Genomic DNA, 14,702 nt, shown 5'->3' with positions numbered 1-14,702 from the left:
ATCACAAAAACTGAACCTACACCTTTATCACACTCCACAATTCAACCAAAGTATTTCTAGAGTATCCTGCCATAACTAATTTATTCTCTTTGATAACACCAAATGGGGAACGTGGCTATAAGCCAGTCTTCAGGGATTTCTCAGGCTTTTACTTGGGTTCTTTATTTTTACTGTCATAATCTAACGATTTCTATGCTGTTTAGAGCAACTATGCCCTACTCCCCTACTATTCAGGCCACTCAGATACCACAAATAATTGAACTCGAAGCTGTTGTCAGGATATCAAGGAGTCAATTGTAACCTAGTTTTTGTTTTGTTTTTAGTGCTGGCTCAACCTAACTTTGAGGCCCTGGCTAGAGGCCAATCAGTTCTTCTACAGCAACTGATTAAGTCTACACCTCAACTACTTCCTCTATCAGGCTCTAACACTCTGGGACCACTATGTACCCACCCTAATCGCCCTGGGGCCAGATATCAAATGACTGGGAACCGTTTTTATGCCCCAGAGCTCACAAAATTATTCAAATTAGCCAATTCACTGGGAGCCTGCCTACCTAGCTAACCCCACTTTGCTTTCCATACTTAAGCCATCTCCAACGTCTCCAGTTTACTGAGCCTGTTTGGCACTGCCTGACTGCCTTCTCTCATTTGGAGCTGTAAGTAACAAAGATTTCTGCTTTTCATCTATCCAAGTGTCTTTGTGTTGTGCCCTACCATTTAGAGACCCTATAATCACGCCTAATATCATATGATGATAAAACAAGGTGTCAGAGCCTAAATCATAGATACTCATTAAATTCTACTTCCTTTCTCTATATAGTTTTCTGCTTGTCCGAGTACACAAACACACCCTGGGTAGATAATGGAGTAAAGGGTCGTAATGGTAAGGGTTTAAAGTAATTGTGTACCTAAAACTTCAAGTGAATTACCATCTCATATTTTTTTTTATGAATGTTAAAACATTTACGTGCTGAATTATCCTGTAATGAAAAAGGGGTTGTCTTTTTTCAAATATATTGGTCAATATAGTGATTACAGTGGTTTCTGACAAAGAATTTAGGTTTAAGAGACAAATTACCTGGCCAAGAGTAGCCTGTACTGTTGTTCCATGAGCTTCTGGTGAAGCCTGAGGTCATAAGTCTGGATGAATTAATCTTGACTGTTGAGCCAGACCAGTCCAGATCAACTAAGCAAGTCTTCCAGAAAATAGAATCAAAAGGAGGCCAAAGGACATTTTTTTGACAGTGGAAGGGTCTGTCTGTAAAGGTTAAGAAAGAAAAGAAGCTTTGTAGTTAGACTTACTGTTAAGCCCTAGATTTATGGACTGTAAACAGCCACTTCCAAGCTCTGTAACTCTGAGGAGGTGTCTTCACCTCTGTAGGCCTCAATTTCTTTGGATGTAAAACAGATTTTAATGTTAAAATAAAAAAATCAGCTTCCATGGGAACGCTTTTGTGAGAATAAGTGAAATACTGCATGTAAAGTTTTTAGCATGGCATTTGATACATATTGGTCGCTTAATAAATGTTACCTTAAAAGATAAAGCTCTTTTAAAAGATTTTTCCTTCTACCAACAAAACCTCTTCTCGCTCTGTGAATGTCCATGAGCCATGGTCCAGTCTGCATATGAAGCAGCAGGCTATTCTGATCTACAAAGAAATAAACATGTCCTTGGTGAGCACTGCTAAAAATTGCTTCTCATCCCACTCTTCCCTCGGGGAGCCAGGCAGCTCATGATTCTACAGTGCGAATGGAGATATGTCTTTTTCTAGCATGAAAAAAGGATTACTATGGAAGTTTATTTTTCTGGTTGCATTTCCTTTGAGTACACTTAGAGCCTCAAGAATGTGGGCACATTCTAATCATTTTTCTTTGACTCCCTGAAAAGCCCTGTAGACCTTCTCATCACTCAACAAGTGGCAGTTCTCACCCTGGTGTGGACTTAAATGTGACTTAAGAAAATTGTGGGCATAGAAGGAGATTTAGGGATCATCCGTCTCATAGCTCACCCAGTGTCACATCTGCTGGAGGTATAGTGAAGAAAGAAAATGAACTTGGAGGCCGAAGTCTTGGCTTCTTGGTTTTTTGATAGTTGTGGTGAAGTCTCTCAATATCTGTCAACTACAAAATGATAATTCTTACTTTAAAGGTTTTTTTTTGTGGTGGTAAAATAATATGAAAATTCTTTATAGATTGTATTGTTGTTTATGTTAAGTGCCGTCAAGTTGGTTTTCAACTCATAGTGACCCCATGGGACAGAGTAAAACTGCCCACAGCTTTTCTAGGCTGTAATCTTTACAGAAGCATATTGCCAGGTCCTTCTCCCTCAGAGCAACTGAGTGGTTCAAACAGCTGACCTTTCAGTTAGCAAGCAAGCACTGAACAATTGCACTAATAGACCCATTCAATGTGTAAAATAAACATTGGGCCTGAATTTAAATATTAATTAATTTTTGTATGAATTCCATTATTACTCCAAAATGGACTTTGTTCTCATCCTGAGTGTGTTTATGAAACGCACCATTCTGAATTATACATATTACAAACCATCAGTAACTTTTTTATCTGATGTTAAATTAATGTCGCGATGCTAGTTCAGATCAGTCTATAAACATGCAAATTTTTCTTATTAATTAACTGTTGTTTTAATATTGCTTAGGAGGCCTGGTGGCATAGTGGTTAAGAGCTGTTCCTTGGAAACCCTATGGGGCAGTTCTACTCTGTCCTATGGGGTCGTTATGAGTCAGAATCGACTCAACTGCAGTGGGTTTGGTTTTATTGGTAATATTGCTTAAAAGTATCCAGCAAGGGCAGAATTGGAAATAGCAAGTGCACAAAGTCATGGGTAATTTAGAAAATCCAAAGAATGGTGTGTGATAGTTTTCAGCCGCATATTCTAATACCATGAGAGAGACAGGGCTTGGTTTTATAAAAACTAAGATTTCGCTATTTCTGTTTTACAATATAAAAAAAAAAAAAATGAAACTGACATGACCCTTGTGAACTTTTTTTTACAACATCTCTTTTTACATATACACATTTCCTTATAGGCTGAGATGATGAAATAGTAGCATATTAAAGGACAGGGAACTTCTATAAAAACCCCAAGTGGTGGTGTCTACTGCATGCACGGTCACCGTCAGTAATTACAGGTGTTATCTTTGTTTCAGAAAAAGAAAACTAACTGCAAGACCATGGCAAAAGCTGACTGGGGATATGATGTCAAAAATGGTAAGAGCTCTGCTCAGATAGATCAGAGATAATAGCTTATTCTCTTTTCAGTAGCAGAGGTATTAAGCGTTCAAAATAGCTCTGTAGTCATAGGTTAATAGTTTGAATTATTTGTTTTGAATAATTGTAATATCTTTACATGTATTCTTAGCAGCTGTTCTTTGGTATGGTTGTCTACAAAATATATTTTCCAAAAGCAAAATTCCTTCATGTACCTTCAATAGATAGATTTTACTATTAGAAATCTATTGCTAATAATAAAATATTTATAGTCTTAACCTATAGGCTATGAGTATGAACCTGTATTACTAGTGTTGACAAATATACTGCTTTATAGTATAGTATAGAAAAGGGGCATCTTCAACATTGAATGCCCATTAAGCTAAACAGAATGTCACAGTCCAGCAAACAGGTAGCTGTATGCCTAAAACTTGGAATCAAGCACTTAATAAATTTTTGATAATAATCACACATTTGTCCTGATAGGTCCTGAGCAATGGGCCAAGCTGTACCCCATCGCCAATGGAAATAACCAGTCTCCTATTGACATTAAAACCAGTGAAGCCAAACATGACACTGCTCTAAAACCTATCAGTGTCTCCTACAATCCAGCCACAGCCAAAGAAATTATCAACGTGGGACATTCGTTCCATGTAACTTTTGAGGATAATGACAACCGATCAGGTGAGCCAAAGACCTTTGTGATTATTTTTGTCTTAGAGTCTACCGGGGAAATTAGAAGAATGAGGCGTTGACACAAACGCCCATTTTAAGTCTGTGTGTGTGTGATATTGCCATAACCTTGGACTCCTGGTAAAGATAATTTTTAGAACTCCTATCTCAGTCTTTTTTTACACCTCCTCAAACTGGGTTCTGGGTCAATGCCACCATCTCATCTCTTCTTTATGCTCACTTTGTCCCATCCCATGTTTATCCTTGCTCACCCTCTCTGAATAAACAGTATTTTTCCAAAAAGGTCAAATAAACCAATCACGGTGCACATAAAAACTGAAAAGGCAAATATTATCTAATTGGGATGAGGAGAAGAGCACAATATGGAAGAGAGTCAGGGCTAAAGAATTTTTTGTCCCCCCTTGGACCAGAAAAATGACTCTATAATTGTGAAATGCTCATGTACCATCAAGCAAATAAGTCTTGCATAAAGGTTACGTGGGACAGTTTTGTGCATCAGTATACTTAAGTAGTGTCTCATCTCCCTACTAGACTAATAACTGAATCATCTTTATGCCCCAGAATCTAGCACATTCCCTGCTACATAATAAGTTTTTCCTAAATGTTTATTGAATAATTTATTGAGTAACAATCCTTTAAGTCAACTCTGATGCCTCAAAAGGTTTTGAGTCTAAATTTTAGGCACCTTGGGAGCTATGCCTATTACTAACATTCAATTAGGTTTAGTATCATGTGTGTTGAATTAATATACGATTGGATACACTCCCCAAGACAACGTGATTACTCACTGTTAATGTTTTTGAAAAGTTTGTAAAGTTATATTAGAATAGATTCATCATACAAAATCTCAAGGTTTTTTCTTTTTTTGATAATATTTTATTGCATTTTCGGTGAAAGTTTACATAAAAAATTAGGTTCCCTTTAACAATTTCTACACAAAGTGTTTGGTGACATTAGTTACATTTTTCACCACGTGTCAACATTCTCTTTAATTGTGTTCTGGTTCCAGTACTCTAGTTTCCCTGCCCCCCTATCTTCTCATCTTTGGAGTAATTATTGACCTTTTGGTCTCATATAAAAGGTTTTTTAGTGGAGCATCACATTCATGGATAATATACTTTCTTTTGTGTGCCAATCTGATCTTTTATTAAAAGATAACCTTAAGGGATAGTTTTGGTTTAAGATTTAAATAAGTGTCCAGGGCGCTATTCTCAGGGAGTCCTCCAGTCTCAACTGATCCAATAAGTTTAGATTTTTTAAGAGTTTGGGTTCTGTTGTGTATTTTTCTCCTGCTCTATCAGGGTCCATCTATTGTGGCCCTGATCAAAATGATCAGTAGTGGTAGCCGGGCGACATCTTGTTCTTCTGGTCTCAGGGTAGATGAGGCCTTGGCTCATGTTGCCTATTAGCTATTAGCTCTGTAGACTAGTTTCTTCTCTGAGGCTTTGATTTCCTTCTTTCTCTTTTGTGCCTAATGAGTAGAGACCAGTAGTTGTATCTAAGATGGCTGCTTGCAAGCTTTTAAAACCCCAGACACTGCTCATCTCCCTAGAATGCAAACCGTGAACTTTGTGATGCCAGTTGACTGAATTGTTCTGTGAGACTAAGGTCCTAAGCCTTCAAACCCAGAAAACCATTCTTGTGAGGTGTTTGGTTATGTCTGAGAATTATCTGTAACTCTATCCTCTGTGAATATATATGCATGCACACACATATCTGTATATGTGTGATATTTCTTTCTGTGCACACATATGTACTTGCCTCTACCTACCCACACATATGTATGCCTATACACCTACATACACCTACATACGTAATTTTTTGGTTATCGTTGGTGTTGTTGCCAAATTATATGTCATATTCTTTAGCACAAACATCCTTTTCTCTTCTGTGCATCTTGGTAGCATCATAGCTGTGCTCATTATACCCACATTCCGTGCCACTTCTCCCATCGCCAAAAACAAGTATCTACACTCTAGAGAGTGATTCCCCATCACCTCCCACCCATCCCTTGAAACCACCAATGAACAATGGTCTGTTTATATATATATCTATTCTTGTCTTTTTATGAAGGTGGGATCATACAATATTTGTTCTTATGTGACTGGCTTATTTCATTCAGCATTATGGTCTTCAGATTCATCATGTTATAAGATGTTTTGTGGACTCATCATTGTTCTTTATGGTTGCATAGTTCAATGTTAAATTTTTTTAAAATGGCCTCACTCACACTCTCTTGGTCCCTGGCCAGAGGTTTTTAACCACATAGTCAGGCACACTGCTGTCTATTGAGCAGTTATAAAGTACATGATGGCTAATTCGTTGTTCAAAATAAACTACCTCAGATTATGATGCATGCTGCCTATTCAGTCTTTGTTGAATGAAGCATGAATAAACTTGCAAATTAAAGCAGATTCAAGGGAAGTCCTATAATAATATAGTTCACTTACCTTCCAGTGTGCTTTATTAGAAGTAGAAATAGGTCAAATAACAGCTCGTGTGCTGGGAATCATGAATAACACATGGACTATCTTATCTATGCCACAGTCAAGACTGCACCATGCATACGGTTGCTATCATCATGGATGTGGAGAAAAAATAAGGAAAGATGAAAACCTCAGCACTAGCGTTTGCTTTCATTTCAACACAATTTCATTAAAGATTCTAGTTTATATTAAATACAAAGATAAGCTGGACCTTGTGCTCATAAGGCTAATAGTAGTTCCCTTTTTCTTCCAGTGTTGAAAGGCGGCCCTCTCTCTGAAAGCTACAGGCTCTCCCAGTTCCATTTTCACTGGGGCAGTGCAGACAACCATGGCTCCGAGCACACAGTGGATGGAGAACAATTTTCTGGAGAGGTAGTGTAACTTAGAAAGTGAGAGATAATTACACTCTGAGTACTCCCAGAAACAGCTCCCCACATCACTTAAGACCCCATCGTAATGACTCCAAAAATGACCATTCTTTGTCCCTGTAAGGAACCCTCTTGGTCTATTAGTATCAAAGTCAGACAGACACACTATGTTTGCCAGCTGTGGGAAAACCTTCATTTGGAAAGAGGTAGTTCAACCTTGGACCTAAATTCTTGAGCCCAAGAACCACCTTTCCCTTGAGAATGCCTCAAAATTTGTCACTTCAACATCAAGACAACCCTCAAGAATGTTGCTTTCATTTAAATCCCTGACCCAAAATGGAACCCACCACACTCCCTTCTTACTTGTGTGTTCAAGCCTGGACACGCCTGTAGCACAGGTGTGGCTAGACTGGAACACTTCAACAGGTCTCTACTAAGATATTGAGGGAAACTCTGGTGGCATAGTGGTTAAGAACTACAGCTGCTAATCAAAAGGTCAGCAGTTTGAATCCACCAGGCACTCCTTGGAAACTCTATGGAGCAGTTCTACTCTGTCCTATAGGGTTGCTATGAGTCAGAATTGACTCCATGGCAATGGTTTTTTTTTTTTTTTCTTTAAGATCTTGAGTGGAATCGACTTGACGGCAACGAGTTTAAGATCTTAAGCTAAATAATAATAATGGGCACTGAGAGCAACTCACACCTAGATGAGGGCCCAGGGTTCCTGGTGTGCAAACACTCAACAACCTCTTGACCTGCCCTCACATGGAAGTTTGTTTGGTCTATTTGAAGACATTATTGTGTGTATAACCATAGAAAAATCTGGAATATTTATATAAAACTGTCAACAGAGGGACTGGAGATTGAAAGGGAAGAACTTAATACATATGTACTCCCAGGTAGTCCAGGAACCCCTTCTCATAAAATTAGCAAGAAATTGCTCACATGAGAGTAAACTACTCCAATTTTTGTCCTAAAACTAGTTAACCTGAGCTTTTCATACTAGAGAGAGATACAGAAAACTATGTATAGTTACAATATTATGGGAAAAGAGGTTTTACTTACTGGTTCCAGGGTTGATTTGCAACCTGCCTACTGTGCTCAGCACACAGATAAGGCTTCGTAAGAGTGAGAACACTGGATAAATGTTCACATAAGTTTATCTATCAAAACCAAAAACAACTTCATGTATTAACAAGATAAGTTATAGTTTACTTTCTGTCTTTAAACTGGTATAAATTATTAATTAACCACATTATTATTTTTATTTTAGCTTCACATAGTTCACTGGAATTCCGAAAAGTACTCCAGTTTTGCTGAAGCTGCCTCCAAGGCTGATGGTTTGGCAATTATTGGTGCTTTGTTGAAGGTGAGTTACAGAGTTTTGCTAAGACTACTTCATACTGATCAGATCTCAGAATAAAATGACATAAGACAAAAAGATACAGGAATCTTTCTTTTTGGAAAGTTCTCATTCTACTTTGTTGCTTTCTTTTCTCTCTACTTCACCCTCTGAAGAGAGAAATAAGTTTCATATGGCGGTAGAATGGGCAAGGGGAAAAAGAATTCCTATTTTACCAGCTCTTCTAAATTCTTTCTACCTCATAGATTCAGGAAACTTTCAATTTAATATCTCATCAGGGAAGAAATATTAAGAGGATTTTTTTTTCCTGTAAATAAGGTTCCACTGATTTTTAAAATAGCAGATATTGCTCGGTCTCTATAGGAAAACCCCTGAAGTTCTTATTAAACTGGATCTGCTGGAATAACTAAGGAACTTTTAGTAGTATAGTAACTCTACTTAACATTTATTGAGCACTCATTATAGCTATGTTGTTGTTTTTAGATGCCGTTGAATTGATTCCAACTTACACTGACCCCATGTGTCAGAGTAGAACTGCCCCATAAGGTTTTCTAGGCTGTAATCTTTACAGAAGCAGATCGCCAGGTCTTTCTTCCATCAAAACATTGAGTGTGTTCGAATCACCAACCTTTCGGTTAGCAGCAGAGTGCTTAACTGTTGTGCTGCCAGGGCTCCTTATTATAAGCTGTACACTTTACCAATTGTAACTAATACAACAGACTAAAAGTAAGATGTTTGTTTTTATATCTGTTTATATATGTTGCTCTTTAAATATGTCTTTTTTTATGACCATTTTATAGAGTACAAGGACTTACAAAGACACAAACCTAAATTACTTACCAAAATAGTGCAAAATTCCATCTCCTAAAGTGGAGAGGAAATACTTTACCTTCCTCAGTTACTGGGTTGATTTTTTTTTTAATGTAAAAATTTAGCTAAACAGTGTTTGATTTTTAATGGTCTTTACCTCACACTTTATTTTTTTCATCTCCAGGTTGGACAGGCCAACCCAACGCTGCAGAAAGTACTTACTGCCTTAAGTGCAATTAAAACTAAGGTAAATTGACTAAGTTAGCTTAAATCAGAGAATAAGAATCTACAGAACTACAGGAACCATTTAAGAATGTATTTGAAGCAGGGAGTTGGAAGACTGAAGAGAGAGCTACCAATATGAAAATCAGGGCACTACTTAGATACTGTTTACTTCTGAGAAGGGATTTGTTTCCTTTTGTTTTTCTTTATTTATAGTTGTTTACTGATTTCAGCAGGATGGGGTCTATAGAAGAACATGTTACTTAGCCATTTGTGTTTACTAACACTATCTCCAACTAAAATGTGAATTTGTTTCCATTTCATGAAGGAAGACATCTATATTTCTCTAGCAGTAGAAAAATGCAGAAGTTTAAGGTATTCTTTTTGAGATACCATGAGTATGCAATGCTTGATAACCATGATTCCCATCCATCACCTCAAAAAAGTAGATTGATTTTCTGATATATCCAAACTTAGCTACACTATTTTAAAAGTAAACAGTTAAATCTTAAGTCAGAGATTTGTCATTTTATTTTATGGTATGGAAGACTGTCACATTTTTATGCAAAATAAATCTAACGTGTATCGAGTCTAGGAAAAATTAAACTTTAAATGGCTATATTGTAAAGTAAGAAAGACTGAAGATAATCTCTTCACTCATAAGTATCAAAAATAACAACAAATGAAAATGCAAACCTGCTGCCATCTGGTCAATTCCAACTCATAGCAACCAAGAAAGAGTTAATGAAGATAAATCAAAAATTAATAAAATAAAAAATACAAATGATGAATAAGTGCAAGGCAAAATTTTACCAATAGAATGAAAAATGGATTCTTTGAAAGATCAACAAAAAAGGCATACTTTTGGCAAGATTGCTGAAGGAAAAAATAAAAAGGCATACATACCAAAAAAATTATTAGAAATAAGAAATGCAGCATAATCAAAGATATGGAAGAAAGTTTTAAAAGAGAAAACTATATATAACATTATACCAATATATTTGAAATTTTAGATAAATGGTTAGTTTTCTAGGAAAACAAGAAATACAAAAAATTACTCAAAAAGAATTAGAAAACTAAATAGAGAAACTAAAAAGAAATGGAAAAGATATTTTTAAATTATCTATTAAAAGAAGACTTTAGGCCCAGATCATTTTATGGAAAAGTTCTATTCAACCTTTAAGAAACAATCACACCAGTGTTAATTACACATCCCCTACTAGGGAACAGACAGTAAACTTCCCAAAAATTCAATGAAACTTAACACAAAAACTGGGTAAGAAAACCACAAAAAGGAAACCATGAGCCAATTTTTCTTAAGGATGTAATTGAAAGAAATCTTAAAATCATTCACAGCAAATCAAATTCAAAAGTGTATTAAAATAGCAATGCTTCTGAATAGGCAGAGTTTATCCCAGGAATGAAAGGATGGTTCAATATTAGAAAATTTCTTAATATAGATCATTATAGTAACCAATTAAAGATGAGAAATTACATCAGCTTGTTAGATGTTTTAAAAGCGTTTGATAAAATACAATACCCATTCTCTATAAACTTCTTGAACTTGGTAAAGGGTATCTGCTAGAAACTTGGGTCAGACATCAAGCTTGATAGTGAAACATTTGAAGCCTTTCCATTTCAGTCAGGAAAAAGACCAGGATGCCAACAGTGACCAGCACAATTGAACATGATAATGAAGGTCTTGGTCAATAAAAGAAAGAAAGAAGAGGACATATTAGAATACATGTTGACAAATTAGAGACAAAACTGTCCTTATGAACTGATGATATGATCATTGACATATGGGAAAATTCAAAACAATCACCTAAAAATAGACTTAATATAAAATTCTGGTAAAGTTGACTGTACAGATGATTAGCATAAAAATATCAGTTCATTTCCTAAACACTGACAATAATCGATGAGAAAAAATAATGGAAAAAAATACAATAAGACCAAAATGTAACCAACATGCACGTAAATAGGTGTCTTTGATGCTAGAACAGTAACTGACACCATTTCCAGAGACACAGTGAATGTTTTATAGGGGAAAGTAAACATCTTTTAAAGAATATAAATTGTAAAAAAAAAAAAATGTTTTAGTCTTTTGCTTATCTTCAGCCAAATGAGGAGGAGGAAGATTGCTTAGTTAAAATCAGTTTTATGTAGTAAATTTTCTGTCTTTTTTCTTCTATTGCTTTTATAGTTTATATCCATGAACACACAAATTGTGAAATAATATTAATAAAAAATTCAATTAAATCTTTAGCTAAAACCTCAAGATTACAAATGTAATATGTATGTATTATAAATATACATGTGATTAAACCCAAAATGATATAAATATTTTATATCATGATACAATGATACATTACATTTCTTTTTCTTCCAGGGAAAAAGAGCCCCATTCACAAATTTTGACCCTTCTACTCTCCTTCCTTCATCTCTGCATTACTGGACCTACCCTGGCTCTTTGACTCATCCCCCTCTTCATGAGAGCGTAACTTGGATCATCTTTAAGGAGACCATCAGTGTCAGCTCAGAACAGGTAGAGTATCAAAGCTGAATGAGTGAGAATTAGGAGTAGAAAGCAGAAATATCATTTCAATTAATATTATTAATGAATGAGATTATTATTTCAATTAGGTTTTTGAGGAGTTCATTTCTAATATAGGCCTACAGGAGTATAAAAAAAAAAAACAGTGCCTTATAATTCTGTTCTTTGATTTGTGCAGAACAAATATCAGCTGGAGAACTCCCACTATCCATTGCTAACTACTATCATTAGGTGCTTTGCATCTGTTTTATCAGCCAACTCCCATAACAAATCTACAGGACATGCATTGTAGCCTATTAATAGCCAACATTAATTGAGCACGCACTATGTGCCAGGCACTATGATAAGTAACTTAGTATTAATCCATTTAATCTTGACAACAATCAAACAAAGTAGTCTCTATAAGGAAACTGAGGCACCAAGCTGGTTAATCACTTGGCCAAGGCTATCCACTTGGCAAGTGAGAAAGCTGGTATTCTAACCCAGCCCATCACAGATAAATTTAAGCCCAATACTCCTCAGAGATACGTGAAAGAAGGTTTGGCTTCCCGCCTTCCCATTGGTGAAACTACCGCAATCCTCAATTCAGTTCTCTAAATAGCGCTAAATATACTGGAAATAAAGTGCTTTGTGTAGCTTTAATAGCTTAGATTCTTTAAATATTTCATTCTTCCTTCCAGCTGGCCCAATTCCGCAGTCTTCTATCAAATGTTGAAGGTGAAAAACCTGTCCCCATACAGCACAACAACCGTCCACCCCAGCCTCTGAAAGGCAGAATAGTGAGAGCTTCGTTCTAATGGCCCAGAAGGAAGCTTATCCACCCTCAAGGAACACAGCCCTGCTTCTCATAATCCAGTAAAATAATAACTTCTTTAAAAACCAGATTTATTTCAATACTAGCAACACAGCAAAGCTGCAAATTTAATTTGTAGAGTTAAAAAACCTTAATTTTAGTTCTTAACACTTAAATTGGAATTTATAAGCTTGCAAAACTTGTGCTAAAATTCAAATTTGTCTTGTGGAATTTTTCATAACTGCTATTAAGATGCACTGAATAATTTTTTAGTGATTTCTATCTCTCTCTATTTTATTAAGTTTAGTGGAACCAAAATAAAGTGTGTATTAAAAAATAAATTTCTACCCCATTTGCATTCAAAAATCTGAAATGCCTTACTTGCAGTGTTATTTTGCCTCAAATGGAATAATCTAAGAGTAGCTTGAGATAAAATATTGAGAAATTCATTTGCTTACTCAAAGACAAATATACAGCTAAGATGACAACTGGATTTGGTATTATTGATGTTGGCCCAACGTAACTACCATTTCATTTTCTGTGATAAAAACATTTTTATATAGATAGGATAATGATGCTTTTGGTTATTGCTTCTACTTTTCCTCTTCTCATTAGTTAGAGCCACTTTTTTCCCCATTATTATAACTATTTAGCTTGCATGGAAAATCCGCACTTCAAAATTGGAAGAAAGCCCAGCAGTGAATGTTTTAGACAAATACTGAAAGAATCATGTGGGCTTAGAACCATAGCTTAGAAATATGTAATGTTTTAGTTAGACGCACACTTAACATGAAGCTCATTCTTTCTGAACCTGTATCTACATCAGAATTCTACAAATCCTGTGTCCAGTTTTGAGTCTTGTGGTTTACTTTAGTTCACTCTTCTGGGAAATCATATTAGAAAGCCCACGCTCATTCTAATGTCCTAATCTTATCTAATGTCACACATTCAGTTGAAACCTCTAAGTAAGTATAATCATAGTTTAAAAATACAAACTAAGCAGATTGCTGTAAAGGCAATATTTATTTTATACACCTAAAACCGTACCAAAAGATTCCTTTTGAAATATTTTATTTGGGGCCCTTACCTTCTAATAAGGAAGACTTACATAAGTTCTGAACCCCAAATTTAAGTGAATCCTCCTGATTAAAATGTAGTGGTAATGTAATTAATATCATTAAATTGTATACCTGAAAATTGTTGAATTGGCAAATGTTGTGTTATATATATTTTTACAACACTCTAAAAAACTGTAATGGACCCAAATAACACCTTATCTCTGCTCCCATAAGCATCCTATAAATATAAAATACTTTGCAGAAGTAATATGGCTCTGTATTATTAATATAATAATAATAATAATAATCTATAGTAGTTGCCAAATATTGAGGAAGCCTGGAACAGTTATGCCTGCTCTATGATCTTATTTCGTGTAAGGACTGTTGACAGGATCTTAATACTAAACTTATCCAACCTTATTGTGAGACCCAGAGAAAGAGGGTTGTTAGTTTAATTTGAGAAAAGAATCTGTAAAAGGTACTCAGGGTCTACAATATTCTAAAACATTTTCTGAAAAGAGGTTGAGCAATTAAAAAAAACAACTTTCACAGTCCAAACTGAACCAAACCCCCTGCCATCAAGTCAATTCTGACTCATAGCGACCCTGTAGGATGGAGTAGAACTGTCTCATAGGATTTCAAAGACTGTAAATCTTTATGGAAGCAGACTGCCACATCTTTCTCCCTCAGGGTAGGTTTAAAGCGCCAACTTAGGTTAGCACCCGAGCACTTTAACCACTGTACCACCAGGGCTCCTATTTTCACAGTAAAAAATACTCAACTTGATGATCCATACTTTGTTTTTAGTCAGTAAGTCAGTAAGCCTTAGCAAAGGGCAAAGAAGTGACAGAAGATATATGATGGTCATCGAACTTTATCCCTAAACGAAATGCCAACTAGGGAGCATGTTTCCCCTTACGGAGTCTGCCAGAATTTCATGTATTTGGCAGAACTCATGAGGTGCATTATTGGGCTTTCCACATTTCTCTGAAGAAGCTGATAAAAGCAGCTTTGAGAGAAGATATGTGGACTAGGCAGTGGGTCTTTTGAGACTGCGACTCATTTGTTTCCTCGACTCACTGTCCTGCTGTGTGCCCTCTTCCCTTGTCAACTTAGGTAGA

At 35.9% G+C, this 14,702-nt stretch overlaps 1 protein-coding gene across 1 annotated transcript; it reads left to right on the top strand.

The window, feature by feature from the left end:
• The first annotated feature begins 459 nt into the window (after positions 1-459).
• On the top strand, positions 460-13,831 carry CA1 (carbonic anhydrase 1). The gene is made up of 8 exons (XM_003408372.4): positions 460-656; positions 3,171-3,231; positions 3,718-3,915; positions 6,664-6,782; positions 8,052-8,147; positions 9,136-9,198; positions 11,566-11,721; positions 12,411-13,831. The coding sequence occupies exons 2-8, from the start codon at positions 3,195-3,197 to the stop codon at positions 12,525-12,527; spliced, it is 786 nt and encodes a 261-aa protein (XP_003408420.1). The 5' UTR covers positions 460-656; positions 3,171-3,194; the 3' UTR covers positions 12,528-13,831.
• Positions 13,832-14,702: the final 871 nt, after the last annotated feature.

This window comes from Loxodonta africana, chromosome 14 (genome assembly GCF_030014295.1).
Source record: "Loxodonta africana isolate mLoxAfr1 chromosome 14, mLoxAfr1.hap2, whole genome shotgun sequence".
Classification (NCBI taxonomy): domain Eukaryota; kingdom Metazoa; phylum Chordata; class Mammalia; order Proboscidea; family Elephantidae; genus Loxodonta; species Loxodonta africana.
This window is presented reverse-complemented; position numbering and strand designations above follow the sequence as displayed.